Source organism: Falco punctatus, assembly GCF_963210335.1.
Source record: "Falco punctatus genome assembly, chromosome: 9".
NCBI classification, from domain to species: Eukaryota; Metazoa; Chordata; class Aves; order Falconiformes; family Falconidae; genus Falco; species Falco punctatus.
Genome location: NC_137589.1, coordinates 31082276 through 31103595, shown reverse-complemented (window position 1 = coordinate 31103595; position 21320 = coordinate 31082276). Strand labels below are relative to the sequence as shown.

At 44.6% G+C, this 21320-nt stretch overlaps 1 protein-coding gene across 1 annotated transcript in view; it reads left to right on the top strand.

Annotated features, from left to right (window-relative positions):
• COL17A1 (collagen type XVII alpha 1 chain) overlaps positions 1-21320 on the top strand; it is a 47328-nt gene that overhangs the window by 13613 nt on the left and 12395 nt on the right. Inside the window, exons 9-44 of the mRNA XM_080402567.1 lie at positions 235-378; positions 1128-1199; positions 2161-2232; positions 2598-2663; positions 3964-4128; positions 4514-4603; positions 4743-4787; positions 5407-5556; positions 5997-6212; positions 6803-6841; positions 7803-7829; positions 8305-8331; positions 8812-8874; positions 9041-9145; positions 9643-9705; positions 10343-10378; positions 10521-10574; positions 10947-10982; positions 11182-11217; positions 11628-11690; positions 12063-12098; positions 12471-12542; positions 12900-12926; positions 13630-13665; positions 14193-14228; positions 14441-14521; positions 15298-15333; positions 16061-16141; positions 17334-17387; positions 18027-18068; positions 18870-18926; positions 19085-19144; positions 19661-19687; positions 19772-19813; positions 19976-20041; positions 20422-20469. Of these exons, the coding sequence (XP_080258693.1) occupies positions 235-378; positions 1128-1199; positions 2161-2232; positions 2598-2663; positions 3964-4128; positions 4514-4603; positions 4743-4787; positions 5407-5556; positions 5997-6212; positions 6803-6841; positions 7803-7829; positions 8305-8331; positions 8812-8874; positions 9041-9145; positions 9643-9705; positions 10343-10378; positions 10521-10574; positions 10947-10982; positions 11182-11217; positions 11628-11690; positions 12063-12098; positions 12471-12542; positions 12900-12926; positions 13630-13665; positions 14193-14228; positions 14441-14521; positions 15298-15333; positions 16061-16141; positions 17334-17387; positions 18027-18068; positions 18870-18926; positions 19085-19144; positions 19661-19687; positions 19772-19813; positions 19976-20041; positions 20422-20469 (2370 nt within the window). The remainder of the gene's footprint in view (positions 1-234; positions 379-1127; positions 1200-2160; positions 2233-2597; positions 2664-3963; positions 4129-4513; positions 4604-4742; positions 4788-5406; positions 5557-5996; positions 6213-6802; positions 6842-7802; positions 7830-8304; positions 8332-8811; positions 8875-9040; positions 9146-9642; positions 9706-10342; positions 10379-10520; positions 10575-10946; positions 10983-11181; positions 11218-11627; positions 11691-12062; positions 12099-12470; positions 12543-12899; positions 12927-13629; positions 13666-14192; positions 14229-14440; positions 14522-15297; positions 15334-16060; positions 16142-17333; positions 17388-18026; positions 18069-18869; positions 18927-19084; positions 19145-19660; positions 19688-19771; positions 19814-19975; positions 20042-20421; positions 20470-21320) is intronic.

Sequence of the window (21320 nt, the reverse complement as noted above, 5' to 3'; positions counted from 1 at the left end):
TGTTTTATGAATGATTATGCTATCATGTCTATCTTTACGCCACTGGTTAAAAATCAGCTGGGCTGTAATCAGCTGGCATTTGAGATCAGTTATACCATGTTAACCTGGAATCATTGTGTTGACTCCACTAGGGTAAAATTTAAGGCAGGTGAAGTTTTGTGCCATGTAAACCCACAATGCATGCTAAGCCTGGTCTCATTGAAAACGACTTCTGTTTGTTTGGTTTTTTCACAGTGTCAGGGACATACGATACAACCATACTGAATACTGCCCTCCCTTCATACATGTGGTCCTCCACCCTGCCTGCTGGGTCTTCCCTTGGTGGTTATCATAACAGCTCTTCCTTGATCAATGCTATGTCTCACTCTACAGGATCAGGTATGTTCCCTAGACTACCCAGGCTTGAAGGATGTAATTTCACTGAAACTGGGTCAACAGCAGTGCTTTTTTTTGCACAGCAAGAAGAACTAAAATGATGGAAGAATCGAGATGTCAGGGGATATGCTTGAATTTTCTCTGGTTTTCTATAACTTGCTGCTCTCTGCTTCTACACTGACTGTATTTGAAAGTCCTTCTTTGTGAGAATCTATTGTCCTGAGTGCCTGATCTGTTGCTAAACTTTGGTGATAATTTTATCAATACGGTCATGCTCACGTTCCCTATCAAAACTAGTTTTAGACTCTAGACATTGGGTCATCCTGGCCCATTGTAAGAACAACTGGGCCTGACCCTTCAGTCCTCATATACTAAAGATGTGATCAGTAAGTGCTGAGCGTGCTTCTATCTTGCAAGGCACACTTCTAAATGCCAAGGGTGCTGCATTTCTCAGCCGCAGAGAAAAAACGCAGGAAACTTTATGGTAACATACTATTAAAAGCTTTGCTTTCTGATACAGTCTCACGATTGCAACTTGTCTGATGTAGGATTTTCTCCCGTTTGTCAGTTCAGTAAAAGAGTGGTGTGGTGTGAAAATGTTTAAGATTTTTCCTCTGTGCAATTATTGTGCATTTTTACTAATTGCATTTCCAAGTGACTCTGACTTAATTTCTGTGACTGTGCCACTGACCTTTGGGTGCTGGATTTCTGATTCCAGAGAAGTAGTAACATTTTACCTCCTCGTTTTGTAGTTTTTGGTGTTCCAAATAACCTGGCTCCCAGCAATCATACTCTGAACGCAGGCCTGAGCACTTCCTCTACAGGTCAGATTTTTCTCTTCTTCCCTTCACAATTCCACAGTCAAGGCAGACAAGTACACTCTGTTTCTCTTCTGTGCCTCATCTCAGTGTCAGCAGCTTGTATGCACGTCCCAGTTATTCGTTGGTTGTGGTGGATTTATTCTGAGTTGGCCCTGTATAGTTGGTGTTACCTCCTGACTATTTTTGTCTGGGAGGCAGGGAAAACTAGAGGATTTCTAAGGAGAATAATTTATCTTTTGAAAGACAGCTGTTAGGACAGCCTGTTTCTTCCCTAGAACAACTCAGGGTAATGTCTTAAAAAATAAACTCATGTGTCAAACTCCATAAAGGCCCACTGGTCCTCTGTCAGTTTTCTCTGTAAATTCCCTTTGATTTATCTGGCTCATGGCTTCTGGCAGGCTCTCTTCAATGTCACTGAACCACTTCTCTTCCTTTCGGTCACACACACTATGTCTGCACAGCACAGTGCCATCATGCAAGGTCTCTGACTGGGCCTGCAAAGAGAGCAGGGGGTATGAGAGCGGTCTGTACACTGCACTAATATTGCCACACTGATTCTGTTATCAAAGGTGCCACCTTCCAAGCCATTTGCTTTTCTCTGGACAGTACTTTGACACATACTGTGTGCAGTTATCTCCTTAAATTTCCCAAGCGCCCCACCTGCAGAAATGTCCATGCAGCCATGAGAGTGGCTTCACATTCTATCTTGTGATAATTTTAAAATGGTCACTGCTATTGTACTGGGCCAACAATAACTTATACAGCAAAATGATCTAAGCAAAAATACAATTTGTAAGGAAAATCTTTGAACAGAAGTGCTTAGGCCAGTGATGACTCCAGCTAGCTGGTGAATTTTCTTGGGAGAGGTTGTCATTATTCTCATAGGTCTGGTTTTGTTTTTAGCCAGAATACCACCTGCACTACAGGACTCCTATAACCCCCCTTGCGATCTTTTTCTTTGCAGTGTTCGGAGTTCAAAACAACCTGTCTCCAAGCTCTTCAGCCCTGAACCAGAACGCTACTGCAGCCTCTGCAGGTCAGCAACAGTTTAAGCCTGGAGAAAGTGTGAGGGTCACCAATGTGTGCTGCCTCCTCCCACCTCTACTATAGTGACTAAAAAGTCATATTGACAGAGACTCCTGCATTACCATCTTCTTGTGGGGAGCAAGGTGGTAGGAGGGGATATTGAGGAACATTTCCTCTGCTTTGCATGTGCAGGAATAGCTCCCTGTGCTATGTAAGCACTAGATATTCGCTTGCTGGGGGAGCCCTTGCTTGTTTGAGTTGTCCTAGGTACCCTGAATAAGAAAAGATTTTTGAAATGGTGTTCAGCCCAAGGCTGGTCTGTGTAGATACCTTGTTATCCTTCATCTCTTCCATCCTCTAATTTCTTCATTGCAGCATATGGGATGAAGAACACTTCTCAGAGTAACACTGTGGCAAGTACTGGTGTGTCTGCCTCAGCGGGTGAGTGTGTCATTCACAGTTGTTTAGGCATGGCCTTGTAAGGCATATCATGATAAAAACAAGTTAGAGATTCAACCAGCTGTGTGACACTAATGCCTGGCTCCTCAGGAGCATGACTTGTCACTAACCAAGTCTCATACCAGTACCTTTCTGAAAAGAAAGCAAATGAGCCAGAAGCTAAAATGAGCAAACGAGATGGTCTGATTCAGATCTCTCCCACTCTGTGGTAACTTGGATGATTTCATTGCAGCTGTTTCTGCTCAACAGGCAGGTAACTGGATAGAAGATCGCATGTGTGAAATTGTGCTTCATTTGAAGCCAAAACACATGCAAGGTTGATTTTAGTCATCATTTTGCAGTAGTACCAGCCTCAACCAGTCAAAAATCAAGGAACTGATTTACACATAATCAGATTATTTTTTTTAATGAAAGAACCTGAGGTCTTTCTACTGACTTTTTGTCCTTGAACGATTTGGATTCATCTTTTCCATCTGGCTTTTGCAACTGAGAACAATAAATTAGTCTTTTTTTTGTGTGTGTGTAAGGGAAGCCAAGTTTCTTTTGCAATCCAGGGACTCCCAAAGATGAGGCTTAAAAGTAGATGTGAATACCACAGAAGTTATGATAACTTTTCTAACACAGGTTTACTCCAGGTTGATGCTAGAACAATGGAATAATACCATTGTGGTTGTTTTGATTTTCAGTGTGTCAATTTGTGTGCAAATTCAAGTATACTGTTCCAGGCATATTTGATACTGCCTGATAGCAGAAGGATGACCACACTGATGTTCTGAGCCTTGTTTGGCCTGGGCCAAACCTCAGTAAGCTACGGTTCAATGCCTCATAGCCATGCCTGGCTCTCAAGGATATGGAGTGCTTTGTGCTTGACAGAGTAGGTCTGCTAAAGGTGCTCCTCAGCTTGAGCTGTGCTGGCTCTGATAACCCTTGGATGTCTCTCTCAGACTTGAGTTTCTATGATTCTATAGTAAGTGTGTTTGAGAAGCAAAGAGGTCATTGAGCAAATAATTTCTATATGTAATTGATTCCAGATGCTCTCCATTTTTGGTAGCGGTCACTCCTCTGCTAGTGAATACACACCTCTAAAGACATTTAATGACACACACTGCTCTCCTCCTAGCTTCAGTAACCAGTGTGTCTCTTATTGGGTGTTTATAGTAGTGGCAACCCCAATCACAATGCAAGTACCTGTTTTAATGAACAAAACTGCTGTGGCTTGTAGTTATGACTCAGTGGCCCACGCTCATCTCCTCACGTTTCCCATCTTTTACCAATATTCCAGGGGGAACTGTTTTGAGCTCCCAGGGAGATGATATTCTGCGCAAAGACTGCAAGTTCCTGCTGCTGGAGAAGGAGAATGCCCCAGCAAAGAAGGAGATGGAGCTTTTGATCATGACAAAGGACAGTGGCAAAGTCTTTAGTGCCTCTACCACTGGGCTTAATGGAGGTAACTTCTCTTCTTTGGGACACGTGGATAGGCTGAGGGCAGAGAAATAGAGACCGAGTTCTAGAAATAGAAAAGGGGAGTTCCGAGTTCAGGACACTACATCTGACTCCAAGCCTTGCAAGCCAATCAAGAAACTCTGGCAGGCAGTTAGCCTTTAACTATGCCAGCTGCAATCTAGGTCTAGCTTTTGCATCTGAAGCTCTAGAGTTTGCCTTGGAATATTTCACAAAGCTCAGAAACTTTGAAAGCAAAAAGCTAGATCTGGTTTAAACAGGCAGAGCTATTGTGTCTTCCCAATAAAAAATGTGCCTTTTGCCAATGAATGAAAGTAGGCCTGATTGAACTTCTGGTATAATGTTTTTAATTACATTTGGTTCTTGTTCAGGCTCCTTTGTAGAAGACACCTTGAAGAAAGAGAAGCAGGGATTTTCCTCCTCTTATGCTACAGATACTGGCCTAAAATCAGATGCAAATGGTAAGAGTTTGTCCCTGTGGAAATGCAACAGACCTTTCTCCTTCTGCCTCCATTACTATCTTTCCCTTTCAAGCCCATGCTCTAAGTTTAATCATGCATATAAAGACTATTAAACCCTCTTTTTCTGCTATTAAAACAGGAGGACTGAAATCGGTGCCAACAAGGGACAAAGCAACCTATGCAGGTAAGTGATGCAATTCAGACATTCATTGAAAGAAGCACCAAAGCACAATATACAACAAAGCAATTGTCCTTGAGTGACATGAATCATCTCTGTCCAATGACATCAGAGGGAGGGAATGTCCAGGAGGCTGCTCTGTCTGTAATGAACAGAGCACTTGCCAGAGACATTGGTATCAGTGATTTGATTATGGATAAGTGGGCAGTTGGGGTATTTTTTAATTGCTGGGGAAAACTGGATAGCTGATAGGTGGTACAGCTGCATCCTGCTACCAGGATAGATGTATGGGAAGGAGAGGGCTCAGACAGACCATGCTGGCTATTGCTGTCATTTATGGCTCAAAACTGTACAAAAAACTGACCCCAAGGGGATCACATTTTTCATCTGTTATTGTAAAACACACTGAGTGTTGTCCCCTGTTGGAATTCCTATTAGGAATGCTGTTCCCAGCTTCCACCAGGACTAGAATTACACCCACTGTGTGTAGAGTGGGATGTAAAGATTTTTCTCCATATTCCCTTGTATAATGGATCAGACCTTGGTGTCCTTATTCTAAGACGTTCTTGACTCTGAAGTCAAGGAACTCTTCATTAACAAGGAGACTGTCCCTTCCCTCTTCCAGAAATACGAAATGGTGATGTGGGGGGTGCAATCGGATCAACGCCATCCTGGTGTCCTTGTGGTTCCTGCTGCAGCTGGTGGAAATGGCTCCTGGGTTTGCTGCTGGCCTGGTTGCTTCTCCTTGGATTGCTTTTTGGACTCATTGCTCTGGGTAAGAAATAACTGAGGAACAAAACATTGAATTGGATAGAAAGAGAAACAGAGGGTGTAAGCTGGCAAAACAGCCAAGTACCAGAGATATCAAGCCAGAGAACTGAGGAGTACCTTCAGCTTGATGGTGACTGCTGCTAAGATACTACAAATGAACAGAAAGGATAGATAAGGAATGTAAACCTTTTATGAGAGGTTATATAGCCTTGGGGTGAGTACGATAGGAAAACTCCTGAGATTTGAGGTCTTACTTTTCCAATTCCAAAGCTGCCATATAAACTACAGATATCCCTGCTAGAAAAAAGATGCAAAGAAGAATCTTGCAAAACTCAGTGGCCATAGCTATTTGAAAATGTTGCCTTCTCCCTGCTGTTAGATTTAGGTATTTCAGACATGCATCTGTGGCAGCATGTTCCCTAACATTTTACTTTAACCTTCCAGCGGAAGAAGTGAGAAAGCTGAGATCTCGTGTGGAAAACCTGGAAAAAATCAATGGCGGACTCCTGACGATTAACCCAGGGAATTCAAATATAGAAAAGGATGTTTCAAGAGTAGACTTTCTTCAGGGTATTTCACCCTCCTCAACCTTCCCTTATGAAAATGAAGAGTCAGTCTGGTTGATGGTGAAGAACAGACTGAATAAGGAAGTGGAACGAGGTGAGCAGAGTCAGTCTGTGGTACTGCATGAGACCAGATTATTTAAAGGGGAGTGGGAGGATTTGCTGGCCCAAGGACCTAAAGGCCAGGGCTTTTAGAGTGCAATGAAGTCTGTCAAAAATAGTGCCCTCACCTGTCCTCACAGACAGGCTGTGCTGGAGCTCAGAGTGCTGCCACTAACACTGGTGGTGCATCTCTTAAAGCCAGCAGAAAAGGGAGAAGAAAGGAGTGGTGGGTATGCCATTCTGTGCCAGGGTGTATCGTGTTTGCTGTAGCAAGTGAGTTTTCCATTTTGAAAGAACTACACAGTAAAATGAACCCATGCTTTATTTCTCATGCTACTTTTTTTTTTTAGCAAGGGAAGGATGATTTACTTCTGTTTAGCAGATGCCTACATTCTCCCAGCTTCAGAAGTTTCATGGATTACAGAAAGCAAATTTCTGAGGAAACTACTTACAAAGCCATGCTGTGCTTGATAGCCTGTGCTGCCTGCAGCCTTCAAAATCTGAATAGAAGGACCCTTGTATGTGAAGAAAGTAGACATTCTGTTGTGTGATGCACTCTAACAGCCCCTTCACTTCCTGTTACAGGCTACTTCCGAGGGGAGAGAGGAGAACCTGGTGAGAAAGGTACAGCCATATAACCCTTGCCTTCCCTTAGCCTATTGCTTGGCTCTGGCAATGCATAAGTTTGGGGTGGATGTTGCTACAAGGGGCAATTGGTAGTGTGAAAGATGAAGCTGATTTACACAAAGAATCATAGAATCAGACTCATTTAGGTTGGAAAAGATCATCGAGTCCAACCCTTAACCTAACACTGCCAAGTCCACCACTAAACCATATTCCTACATCTACACTTCTTTAAATACCTCCAGGGATGGTGACTTAACCACTTCCCTGGGCAGCCTGTTCCAATGCTTGATAACCCTTTCATGAAGAAATTTCCCTAACATTCAATCTAAACCTCCTCTGGCACAAGTTGAGGCTGTTTCCTCTTGCCCTGTTGCTTGTTACTTGGGAGAAGAGACGGACCCCCACCCGCCTGCAACCCCCTGTCAGGGAGCTGTAGAGAGCAGTAAGGTCCCCCTGAGCCTCCTCCTGGCCAGGCTGAACAGCCCCAGTTCCCTCAGCCGCTCCCCATCAGCCTTGTGCTCCAGCCCCTTCCCCAGCTCCGTTGCCCGTCTCTGGACACGCTCCAGCCCCTCTGTGTCCCTCTGGCAGTGAGGGGCCCAAAGCTGAACACGGTGTTCCAGGTGCGGCCTCACCAGTGCCCAGTACAGGGGGACGGGCACTGCCCTGGTCCTGCTACAGTGTAAAGCTAGTTTGCTGCATAAACCATAGAGGGCCCGATCTCATGCAGAACTAATACAGGAGACCCAGTCTTGCGTTGTGCCAGTGTGAAAGGCCAGATCCTGTTTGCCATTAGTGGGATGGGTCTGATTCTGCACCATTCAAGTGTGAAGTGTCCCTGCTCACCCAAAACTCCTTCATGTTTCATTGAAGGTGGGAAAGCAACTCTAAACAAAATGAATCAGTAATCATTGGAAATGTCTCCAGGATCTCCCCTGATTATTTTTTCCTCTTTTCTCAGGTGACATGGGAATGCAAGGTCCCAGAGGTGAGTCTGGAGCTACCTACTTTCTCAGGTAGATTGGCAGCCTGCCATAGGGCCTGGGTAGCAATCGAATTCTTGTTACTCCAGAAGTTAGAGAAGCTGATGCATTCTGTAGTTCAGATATTGTTGTGATGGTTGGATTTTTTGCTTTTTTTCTGGGCAAAGACAACTGTAGAGTTCCCAGTAGAAGAGATAACAGACCTCACTTTGAATCTAGAAACTTCTTTCACCTGGATGAAAGTCATTCCTGAACCTGAGCTCTACCTGATTTAATCACAGAGTGTTTGAGAGGATTTTGTGTGATGTGAATGATTCAATCCATTGCATAAATACAAGGGGACCAATGTGGCTGGAGATAGTAGAACTTGTAAACACACCAGGAACATAAATTCATTTTTATGCGAGGGTGAGAGCTGGCCAGAGTGATAAACAGGGAAGACCTGTTCCCCACTGACTGTCTATTTCTTTCTCTCTACAGGAGAGCGAGGACTCCCTGGTGTCCCAGGTGGGCAGTAATACAATTCTCCTTTGAGGGGGAGTGTTTAGTAACATTTAGACAAGAACAAATTTTGCACTGCAAACCTAGGTGAAGGTGATTCTCTAAAGAGTCAGTATTTAGCATACACTAAGTCACTTGTTCAGTACCTTGGTGCTGGGCTACAGACATAGCTTAGAGACTTTGTTACAAGCAAGGCCTCAGCCTGACTTCCACTTAGTCGAACATGCCTAATTGGGGGTTGTGAAGATTCCAACCTACCTCTGACAGAGTCCCACAGCTGCATGAGCACTTGGCCCAATTTCCTTTTGCTCTTATACGTATTGTGTTCCTCTAAAGAGATCCCTGTTCAAGTACCCACTTTTCCAAGTAATATATTCTTTACCCCAGCTGATGAGTCTCAAGACTTCAGGTTCCCCTAATTTGCATGTTATTCTTTCATGGAACACAGACAAGGACTCTGAACACTTTGTGTGTTTTTCTTTCCAGGCATTCCTGGTCCAATTGGGCACCAAGGACCAGAAGGACCAAAAGGACAGAAAGGCAGCATGGGTAAGCATCTCTATCAATGCTGTGAGTCTCTTACAACTGATTGACATGGCATGGGAATAATGACACCAGGTTGGTGTGATCATTGCCTTCCCCCATGGAGGTGGCCACTCTTGCCCAAGGCCTCCCATAAAGACATCTTTATTTACAAGGCATTTGTTTCTTGTAGGTGATCCTGGCACAGAAGGTCCCATGGGCCAGAGAGGTCGAGAAGGGCTACCAGGGCCTCGAGGGGAGCCTGGGCTGCCTGGATTTGGAGAAAAAGGAGACAGAGGTAGGGTCTAGGTGTCCCATTCTTGAATACGCAGAGATGGACAAAAGCTAGAGTTTTGTCCCAATTCATAAAACGCTTCAGTGGTAGAATTTTATTTGATTATTCAAATCCAGATTTCATTTCAACATTTCCCAGCACAGAAAAATCTGGCCTAAGGGATTTTTTTTCCCAAACTTAAAATCAGTAAACAAGGGTTGTTTTGGTTTTCCAGGTCTCTCAGTCATGTTTGAGTTTGGCAGAACCAAAACCACTTAGTATCAAGGTCATCTTCTTCCCTGTTACCCAAGTCACCAAAGCTGGGGGATTTATCTTGCTCATCCTAAATCCCAGTGAGATGAGGTTTTTTTCTTGGACAATGCATGCTTGTTTGGGTGTTTTGCACTGACAAGCAGATTATTCATGACACTTGCCAGAGAAAGAATAACACAAGATGGGATAATGGAAAAATGGGATCATAATTGTATTCTACAGCATCTATTCATGCTCTTATTCTGCAGGTGCTGTTGGTGAGCCAGGTCCTCCAGGGCCACCTGGTCCCCCAGGTTCTGCTGGCCTTAAAGGTAAATATGAAAATGGACAGAGAGAGCCTAGCAGACTAGTTAGGAGTAAAGGAGCACTCTAGTCTTTCTGTTTCACTTGTGTTGCGCTACAGTAATCAGAAAAGTGAAGTAGTAGTCCTCATTTTAGGTAAAATTTAGTTTAGTAGGTATACATAACCTTTAGGCCAATAAATTCTTGGAGATTCTTAGTGAGAATGGGGACTGGCAGGGAGGTTTCTCAAAACACAAAAAGACGTGTGATATTTCCAGCTGTTCTTTCTCTGCTTTTAGAAATAATAAGGTAAATTCCATAGCCCTAACAGGCTTCTAACAGAGTTACAGCTCTACAGTCCATGTAACTGTGATAAAAATTGAACTATAAAAAAAATAGTCCCAACATCTCAGTCAAGATGGAAGGTTTGAATCACTTTACCTTACTTTAGGGAAAACCTCTTCCTCTATGTCACAAGAACTAAGCTGTGCAGATTTGTTGTCCCGGTTTTAAGGATGCCAGTGATGCAAATTCTCACAGTAGCTGTGGGAATTCCAATCTGCTAAACACCTATTAGACTGTGGATGATGCTGGGCAAACCAAAAGAGATTTGTTCATTTTCTAATAGTGGTGTTACTGAAAGAAAATCCTGTTCCTTATTCACAGGTCTGATGGGTTCTCCAGGTCCACAGGGTCCTCCAGGTGAGTGCTGCATTCATTTGCTTTGGCACAGAGATTGGAGAAAACAAAACCAAGAGTGATAATTTCTCATAGTTTTTCTTCTTCAGTGATGTATAGCGATCAGTGGGATGAATTAAACTCCCCCATCTCATTTTTTCTGCAGGTCCTCCTGGCCTGCAAGGATTTAGAGGAGAAGGTGGCCTCCCAGGTGCTAAGGGTAAGCTTCTCTTCCTCTCAGCAATTACCGCAGCAGCTGATGTGCTTTTCTAGTACTTCTCTGAGTAGCAGACTTGGTTTGAGCATGTAGCATTTTGATGCTAGGGGCAAAGAAAAGCTTAAGGCTGAAGAAAGGGGAGGGAAGCTAAACTTAATGACTGCAAGCAAATATTGAGAAATACAAAAGACACAGAGGTAATAGCACAGTATAGGTGAGGAAACATGGTTGGATGGATGGAGCTGTATTGAAGAAAAGGAATTTCCAGTTTGAGTTTGTCTGATATCAAAGAATCTGTATGATTGTTCTTGATGCATGAAGTTTCTTTCACTTCCGACATCATTATTATTCTTCAATTATCCATGTATCTTTCAGGTGAGAAAGGAGCCACTGGAGCCCCTGGACCCAAAGGTGTGTTGATGAATTACATATCTTTTGTGCATATTTTCTTTAGTTTCCTTTTGATATGGATACTGTCCATGGGTATTAACCCTATCCTTCTTTTGCTTTTTCTTCTGTGCTTTTGTCAGAAGGCAGATTTTATCTTCATGGATGTAAACATTTTACAATTACACAATCTCACAGAATACTTCCGTTTTTTGTACCGCAGGTGATCAGGGTGAGAAGGGTTCTCGTGGAATGACAGGTTAGTGGATTGTTTTCCCGGAGTAACAGCCTATCTGTTTCCAAATATGTTTCCTCTGTTTCCTATGAGTTTCCAAATAACAGCATAGCCCAGCCATTCCCAGTTAACTTGAAAAAGGGTAATGATGTTATTTGTTAAAGGAGGGGGTTTTTTGCACCCAAGTTTTAAATAGATCCACTAATCTTGGTAGTAATCTTTGTATTTATCTTTAGGGAAATTCTCCTTCAGAGGCTACGTATTCACATCACTTGAGCTCTTCTAATGCTCAGAGACAGTCAGTCATGAATCATAAGGCCTGAACATCCTGTCAATGCTGTTTTTCAATTGCAAAGCACCAAATATTGTTGACAGTCATAAGCTTTATCTTCACCAAGATTTGTTTGATTCATTTTCATACCATTTCACTACAGGTGAACAAGGCTCAAGAGGAATGCCTGGTCCTCCAGGAGAGCCAGGGGCTAAAGGACCTGTAGGTGGGTAACAGAAAACAGCTGTGTTTATAGGTGTGGCAATGTCATTTCCACCTAGAGTGTGTTTCTATGAGCATAGACAAAGAAACAACATCGGAGTGGAATCAAACTGGTTGTGATCCTAGATCTTTTTTCTAGATAGCTAAGATTAGTTTGTATACTTGGAAAAGATGTCCTACAATTAATTCATTCACTTGAAAAAGTGAATGTTTTCTGGATCTTGAGTAACTGCAGCCAAGGTTTTTTCAGATGCAGTATGGTGAAAAGCCACTCTCTTGTGTTTAGGTATGTGCTCTGCTTAGGAGGAGGATGGATGGCAACTGTGATGCTACTTCAGCTGTCCCTAACAGTCTCTTTTTTTTTTTTTTTTGACAGGACAAGCTGGCCGTGATGGACAGCCAGGTGAAAAAGGTAAGGGATTCTTTTGAGGTAGAAATGCATGTACTTTCTGATTTGGCTGGAGGCTGATTTGTAAAAAGGGTGGGAGAAGATGGCAGCAGATTCATGTTCTGGGATCTTGCTGTTTCAGAAGCACTGTAGAGTCAGCCATGGAGCTGAGACATACAATGGAGCCGGCTTTAAACTTGTGACAGAGTTCTTCTCACTACAGAACTCTTCTGTCGTTGATGTTCACCTCCCAGACACTGAAACTGAACATGGCTAGTTGGCTATGAGGATACAATAGGTAGAAAATGCTGCAGGATGGCTGGTGGCCAAGCTTGAACGGATTGGTAGATTGTAAGTCAGTGACTTCTGGCTTGTTAATGGTGATTATATCCCTAGGTGAACCAGGTCTTGCAGGAATGCCAGGAGCCCGAGGCCCTCCAGGACCCTCTGGAGATGCAGGACAGCCAGGTAAAAGCACAGAGAACAAAAGTACTTTTTGCTCAGTTAGGAATACAGATGCCTTTGTCAACAATTTCCAGTCTTAATTTGAAGTTAAGGCTGGCAGAAGATCTTTGCATTGTAAAATGGTCATGAAAGGAAAACACACGGGGAATCTAGAGCCTTTGTGATCTCAGGATTGCATACGCTGCAAACAAGAACATCAGCTGCTATGAGCCAGTTTACATACCAGGTGCTAGGCCAATATACACCACTTGTGGACTGTGTACTATAATTTCAAGTAAATGTAATCTTTTTCTCCCTGTCTATACTTTCCCTACCTGAAATTTGTTTAGACATCTTAGAATGTTTCCTTTTTTCTGCCAGGTCTCACAGGACCCCAAGGACCACCAGGTAGGCTTTTCCACTGTGTTCCAATTTATCAATGACACACTTTGATACGGGCTCAAAAAAACCTTGTAATTTTCCCTCTGCGCTGCTTGGGGCTTCCAGAGAGATATCCCAAGGTTTCTGCATCTCCTTTGGGTATTGAGTGTTGAGACAGGTTTTGTGGTTGTTGTGTAACCTTTGAGCAATTCAGGGCCTTGGACTGTTGAAAATATGCCTCTTCCTAAAACATAGTTTGCAACAAATAAGATGTTTCAGTTCCCTGTGCATCACTGGAAAGTCCTAATCATCAGCAGAAACAGAGGGGAAAGGATGTAGCAATAGAGGTGGAAACAGAGGATGTGATGTCTCCAAGCAGAGGCGGTTTGGGGAGCATGTCACCAGGGAATTTATCCAGGAGCCTCAGGACAGGGAGCAGTACCTGTAAGGAGCTACAGATAAATCCAGGGAGCAGTGCTGTCATCCAGGGAGCAGTGAGAGAAGGGAAGTCCTTATCTGTTCCCAGAGATGCTACCAGCTCAGTCTACAGTCCACTGTGAATTCTTCCACTTGCTGTCAGGGACCTGCTCGTAAATGCTGATAGCCAGGGTCTTGAGTAGGGAACTCTTTCCATAAATCCACAAGTGAAACTCAACTGGGCTACCTAGAAAATATAAAGCAGACAATATTTGTACTAACCATTTAAAAATGTTTGTCTACCTCATTTCAGGACTTCCAGGGAACCCAGGCCGACCAGGGTCTAAAGGTGAGTTTTGTTTCTTTCCTAATACTCATTTTCTCTCTAAGCACGTCATTTTAGGGAGGGTTAGCCGCTCTGCTGACCAGTCCCTGAATCAACAGTGGCATCTAGTGGCTTTGGGAAGGGAAGGTCTGAGAAACAGCTGCTAGCCAAAGCCCCCCTGAGCACACACAAAGGCAGGGCATCTGCTGAGGCACTCAGCATGACAGTTCTCCTCTGAGAAAACCTTAGCAAACGTGGTTCTGCCCTGAGCAGCCCTGGTGGCTGCAATGTGAGACGTGTGTCTGCCTCGGATAAATTAAGGCCGTTTGCCTGTGCTCGCAGATGTAGTGCTTGGGAAGTTGATCAGAGGATCTCTCTGGATTAACTGAACTCTGTTGTTTCCCCCATGACCTTCTAGAGCTATGACTTCTCAGACAGGAGATCAAGGGTAAAGAGAACAGAAATCCCGTGCTTAATAAGACGATGTCATTGAGCTAGTGACAAATCTTCCCCAAAAAAGAAGTTCATCTTTTGTTGCTTTGTTTCCTTAGGAGAACCTGGAGCTCCAGGAACAGTCATAAGTGCTGGTATGTAGTGCTGTGAGAGTTCAAACACTTCTGCTTTTGGAGGATTTTCTCTTTTTTTTTGTTATGCCCCCTAAATACATTTTGACTGTGTGTCAGACTAGTACTGGGGCTCCCTGTGTTGGGAGCATACATATGCTATAGATGTGAGATTCCTGAAGGATAGATTCGTTACACGTTTGCTGGATGCATGCATATATGTGTTTGTGTTTCAGAGGGTTCGTCAACTATTGCTCTGCCAGGCCCACCAGGTCCCCCAGGCCCAGCTGGCCCTGCTGGACCCCCAGGTGTTCCAGGTGAGGCAGCTGCTCCTCTGCTGTGCTTTTTGCAGGCAGCTTACACTACTGTGCCACTAATTCTCAATTTAATGTGTAATGTTTATTGTCTCTGCCAGGCTGGCTTGTCTGAGAGGCAAGATTGCTCAGGCAGGACTCATGGTCCTCACCCTCCCCTGCAGAAAGACCAAGATCTCAGGCTGAGTTAGAAAGGCAGCAGCCTCAAGGAAGAAATGGGATATGATCGTGGGAGGGGGGAGGACAGAAGAGAGGGCTGAGAAGATGAAGAAAATGGGAACGCTGTTCTGGTCCACACACAGAGACTCTGGCTATGCCTGAGCTTGGTCCTGAGACTCCTCTGTCCCAGGTCAGACGCTGCCCTCCAGCACGCTGGTGTCAGGCAGCAGGGTTCCTGAGCCCTGGGTCTCCTCCCAGCTGTATAGTTGGAGCTAATCCTGGGGCTGGTTTGGTAGAGCTAGCCTCGATTTGCAGCGGGGAATGCGAGAGGAGGGTTAGGCCTATTCCATTTCTATTGTGGTCAGTGACATTTCCCCAGTCTAAGAGGCACCAAGCACTGTAATTGCCACGTGATGGAAAATAAGTCTCTTCTCTGGAGCTTCAAGTAATACATGGGACATTGATTAATTCATACCCCATAGCAATTCCATTTACTTGTGCAGACAAATACTTTATTCGGTAGTCTCCGCTCTTATAAAAGACCTATTGATTCTTTCCCCCTACTGTCAAATACAACCAGGAAAATCTAATGCACTCTATTTTTTCCCCTTTGAAACCAGGTCCTGTTGGACCAGCTGGTCTCCCTGGACAGCAAGGTACCGTTCTTCATCAGCTTTGATTCTGCTTCTTAAGAGAATGGAATTCATTAGTTTTCCTTTGTTTCTAATTCTCTCAGCCCTTGGTACAATCCCTCTCCTTTTTATTTGCAGATTTCTTCCTTTCAGTTCATTTTGCTGCATTATTTTGGTTTAATTAATCTTGTGAAGAATTTCTATTCTTTTTTTCTTTCCCGGGGGAAGAAGAGGGATGGTAAGAGCCAGTGTGATGTGGATGCTGCAAATATATTTTTTTTTCCTTATGTTATTCTTTCCGGAGGCTGGTATTTCTCAGGCACTTCACAAATGCAGTTGCCTTTTTGTGGTAGGAAATCTAGTCCAGCTGGATACCTCCTGCCATCTTGAAAGGTGGGAAAACAAGCTATGGGTATCATGTCACTGTGAAGCCACTGCCAACTGGACAGACATCTCTTTGGAAGGCCATGAACAGAGCTGGCTCCTAAGAACCTTTCTTCGCCATTTTTCTATGATCCTGTTAAGAGCAAATTGTGCAGTAATTTCCACATTTGAATACAGTGTCCCTCAGAGCCAGGGACTGAGTTCATGCTCCCAGGGCACATAAGCAAAATCTGAACCTGTTGTCAAGGAGGTGAGGAGTGGGTGCAAAACGTCACCTTCTCTCAGGTATATAATTCGCTTTCTCTCTCTCTCTTTTTTTTTTTTTTTTTTTTTTTTTTTTTTTTTTTTTTTTTAATCCCTGAAAAAGGTCTACGGGGTGAGAAGGGATCCCCAGGTGAAGCTGTGATAGAAACTATCAAAACAGAAGTCTCATCATTAGCATCTCAAAGTAAGTGGGCCTGCCTTTCCAGTCCTTTGCCTGGAGAGGTGCCAGAGACCTGAAGGCCTGTTCACAGCTAGTAGGAGATGCCTCTGTCTCTTTCCCCTCAACCCGACTAGGAGAAGTGTGTGTGTGCATGTTTGATGGTAGGACAGCAGTTCCAGCCACCCCTTCTGCCCTCCTCATCTGTGCATCCCAAAGTGCTTTCAAAAGGTGGCTTCAGGCCCATGCCACAGAGAGGAAAGCTAAGGAATGGTGACAGGGGAACAGTCCCTACCAGCAGAGGTGGTCACAGAGCTGTGAGGTTAGCCTGGCCTTTTAGCCACTGTGTTTAGCACAGGGCAATTCCCTATGTAATACAACCACAGAGCCATCTGTAAGAGGAGAACCATTTTGGAAAGGCGTGTTAATCTGAGCAACGGAAATCAAAACCTATCTGTGAATTAGAGGATGAATTCACAGGGGAGCAAATGCTATTTTAAGATTAAAATAAGTGGAGCAGAACAGAATGGTTTAGTAGCATCCCAAGGAAAGTGTTTGCTTGCTCTATGCAATTCTAGATGTGTGTGTGGTGCACTTACAGTCAGTATTCCTAGGGTCTGGGACCTCTGCAAGTGTGCAGGAGAGGCAAGGTAGAGGAGGGCATAAAATCATAAAATGGTCCTTGCCTGATCACCATCTGAATGGGGTCATGTAGATCCAAACCATGCTTCAGTACTGTCCCGTCCCCCATTCAGAAGTCTTGGATCTCAGCATCACTGAACTTTGAGTTTGTGCCTCAGCCTGGAGGTGAGGATACATCTCCAATCAAGATAGCACAGTGCAACTACACGTTAAATAATGGCTGCATAACACTCTCCTTCCAAAACTTGCCCCTCTTTCAAAGAATCTTTCCTCTCCTTGAAAGTTCTTTCCCTCCTTCTCTAGCCTTTGAGTCCTTTGCTGTTTCCTTCAGCAGCCATTACTCTCCAGAGAGATCTCCCTGTTTCCAATATGCTGCCACCCTGCTCAGCACTGTATTTTGCTTCATATCCTAACCTGCATGCTGGCAACTGAACACCTCTCTCCCCTCTCTGCCTCAGCTTTGGCTTAGGTCACCAAGGTACTGCCTTAGTCCACTTTTGTAATAGATTTGTTTCCACAGCAGCAGTAGCTCCACAGCAACAATTTTGCTTTTTTTGTGTGTGTTTCATTTGCACAGTGCTTGCAGATTTACAAGGGCGAGCAGGACCACCAGGTCCCCCTGGGCCACCAGGTATGTAACATAGCAGAGCTCTGTACATAAGCAGGGGGATGCTAACACACACGGCACCTTTCTGAGCCATGCAGTTTGCTGATTGTTGGAAGAAGGGTTCGCCGGAGTCAAGAAGACGCTCAATATGAGTTATGCATCTTGCTCAACTTTATTAGTTTCTAACACTACTTATATAGAACCGATACACATGCATCTTCGTAAAGCAGAAATATAATTGGTTAGTAGTCTCTAAACACGTGCGGTTCTCACACCCCTAATTATCATGACTAAAATAAGCATTCTGTCCATGTAGCTAATTGTGTTGCTGTGCTTCAGCCTTGTAGTTTGTTACTCCCTATTTTCCCATACCGGTCCCTATCTCTCTTGGCCCTGCACCTGCTTTCCCAGCAGCTGTATCTTGTTACAGCCACGGCCTGTTGGCACAACATAATGACTTGGTCTCAGGATTCAAGAATAGCTCGAGGCTACCTTTCTTGTTAGCTTCAGCACAGCAACTTCAGTACAATTCTGATTACAGGCCTGTTCTAATACCAGGCCTGGATTGTGCAGATCCTCAGAGATTCTAAGGCCATGCTTCTGCAGCCATTCTTCTGCAGCTGATTAAATATTCTATAATACCCCTGTTTCTTTTGTCATCAGGTGAATCTGTGCAGGGACCCCCAGGACCTCGTGGCCCCCCAGGTAAGAGCTTGTTTCTCTGAAACAAACTTGGAAAGTGTGAGTTTTTTCCAGTGCCTCTATCCTGTGACTTGTGGTGTCCCAGATGCAATCTTGGCTGACTTTACTGGAAGCAGAATTTCATGCAGTGGGTTCCTACTAACACAATTTCACTGCAGTATGGTTTCACAGCAGCAAGATGCTGCCCAAGAGAGGAGACTTGCTTTAGCAGAGGTTTGCTAGTCAGAGTAGTAATTCATTAAAGCCATACTTTTTGGGAAGACACCCTATATGTCTTACTTCCCAAAGGAGGTAACTGCATTCAGTTCTGTCTTTACTACTTACTTGTCCAGCTTTGGCTTCCAGCTGGGGACAGATGGAATGGTTCTTATCATGAGGAACATATCCCCGCTCCACTTCCTGTAGCACAGATTTCCTTTTCACAGCCAAGAGAGGGGAGGTGCAGGAGGACATGAGACAGGAGCGTAATCCCATTCCTTGCTCAGTAGTGAAGGGAAGAAGGTCGGGTGTGTGATGAAATGAACCTTCCCTTTCGATGTAATGAAGGCTGGCTGGGGTAGGCACTCTGTCCCACAAAGAAAGGAGTTCCTTTGTCGTGTGCATGCAGTGGTGGCAAAAGATAATGAAAAATAAGTAACAAACAGGGATAGATGTGTGTAAAGAAAACAATGATACTAGCCTACACTTGGAAATATTTGAGCTGCAGCCATGGCTGGAGATGTAGCAGCTCTGACATGCATGTACTTACATTGCTGAGGGTCATCCTTCCTGAAGTCTTTTTGTCTCCCTTTTACCTAGGAGAAGGATTGCCAGGGCCTCCAGGCCCACCAGGGAGACCAGGATCTTCCACGTCCACCTCAGGTTGGTTCTTTTCCTCAGTACCTTGCCTGTGCCCTGGGAATGTCCTGACTGTTGGGGTTCCAGGGAGCACATCCTTGGCTAGGACCAGGTGGAGCCAGAGGAAACTTGTGTCATGTCCTGTCACATGTCATCAAAAAACCTTTTTGTTCTTATTACAGAAACATTCCTCACAGGCCCACCAGGTCCACCAGGCCCACCAGGCCCAAAGGGAGACCAAGGTGGGTATAGTCTGTATCCTTACCAAGATACTAGATGGATCTCAGCACCTCAGACTGAAAAGAAGGAAGGAAGGGCTTGGAAGCAGAAAGCATTCTGCCTTGTTGTGGCTGTAAGAAAGCTAGCACAGTGGTCACTAAATAGGACTCCTGCCTGCTGCCATAAAACAAGTCAGTCTGTCGCAGAAGTTTATTAGCCTCCAGTACTTGTCTCAAGGTAATTGCTGTATTCATATCCCAACTTTGCAAGTCCATTAGATCCTGTAACATTCAGAGCTTCAGATTTGCCATTAAAGGGGACGAATCTTTTTGCAGCCAGGCAGGACTTGGCTAAGCCAGTGCAAGGAGATGGTCCTGTGAAACGTAGCTCAGCTCTCAGCCGGCAGGAAAACCTACTCCCTTTACCCATTTTTGCCCTGCCAATTGAAGGCCATGATAATATTCTGTAGTGTGGGCTGGGACGTTGCAGATCAGAACAAAGCAAATGCTAACACCAGTCCTCTGCTCCCCTGTTCACAGGCGAACGAGGTCCACGAGGATTCACAGGTAAGACTTCCAGGATATATCGGTGGGGTGCAGGGTAGCTTGTCTCTGTATATGACTGCTCCTCCATTTCTGTGTCCCACGCAGGAGAACCGGGTGAACCTGGCCTTCCAGCATTCTCCTCTCATGGTCAGTCTGTGTCCTCTTTCCTCCTTTGAATTCGTTGTCCTTAGGCTGAAACCAGGGGGCAAAATCCTGCTCTACCGATACTAGCTTAGTTTTAGTGGAGCCAGGATTTTGTCTACACGTTTTATTCCTGTGAATCTCTGATTCTCTTTCTGTAATCGGCAGGTGACAGAGTCACTATTCAAGGACGTCCAGGACTTCCTGGCCCACCAGGCCCACCTGGACCCAAAGGTGAAGTTAAAAATCTTCTTTCTTTCTTTCTTTACTGGTGGCCTCACACAGCCAAGAGTGTTTGAGACTAAAGGATGGAGCAACCGGGTCCTTTGGGAACTACAGTTGTGTCCACCTCTGCCTTTTCAGGCAGAGCAGGACCATGGCAATAGAATTGCTCTGAGTATAAAGCACACGGGCAGGTCACAGAAGGCTCAGGAAAGCTGCTGTGGCCTCTTCCTTCTGCTATTCCACAACAAGCTGCTAACTCATGATAGTAATAACAAGGGCTAGCTAGTGGCTTCTCTGACAACATGTAGCTCAACTGTTTTACCCGACCAAGTATGCAACATGCAGTGACACCCGGTACAATTGTCTGTCTCGCTCCCTCTGGTTTCCAGGTGATGCAGGTGTCCCAGGCGCTCCTGGCATCCCAGGAGCATCTCGAGGTAAGAGGCCAGACCCCCGTTGTTCTGATACTATCAAGAAATGCTGACATCCTGGTAGAGATTTTGAAAAAGCTCCTTTTGGGTGCTGATCTAATGCTGTTGGGATTTCAAAACCTCTTTTTGCATAGCCTGACTTCAAATAGACAATTTAAGAATTGCAGGTTTTCTGTTTCCAGCTTACTGGGAATCTTTTGAGCCATTTTTATCTCATGGGACATAAAAGAAAGGGATTCCAGGTTGGCTAACCATGTTGCACAAGGGATTAGGAAAGCTGCGTTGAACCTTCTAGTGGAAAAACTTCTGATAAGAACAAAAGTGCTGTTTGCTCTGTTTTACTTACCCTCATGTAGATCCATGTGAATTAAGCTGCTTTCATTCTGAGTAAGAGCATCTCTGTATGCAGGGTATTAATGCAGTTTCAGAAAAAGTGCGTATGGGTTAACTTAAGTGTCTGTGTAAACAAGCCCTCAGCTTCTCCACATCATGTCCTAGGAACACTACTTCAGGGTTCTGGGAAGACAGACACAAAGAGCATGAGGTGTCACTAGACACCATGGTGCCAGGAGTCACACTGGGCCCACCTGTATCTTGATGGAGATGAATGAGGAGGTCCTTGAGCTGGTGCTGCCCGGGCTAGCTGGGATTGGGAGCAGCAGGACAGTGAGTTCAGCCTAATGAGCTGGAGTGCTTTATGGATCTCCATCTGTATTTCTGCACAGCATTGCACTCTGGTGCACAAACTGACCAGGTCTGTCAGTACGAAGCCAGGGAGGTCTTGGCAGAGCTGCTCAGGCTGAATTACAAGATGCCAGATTAGTTGAAGACATTATACTGCCTAATAGCTCACCCTT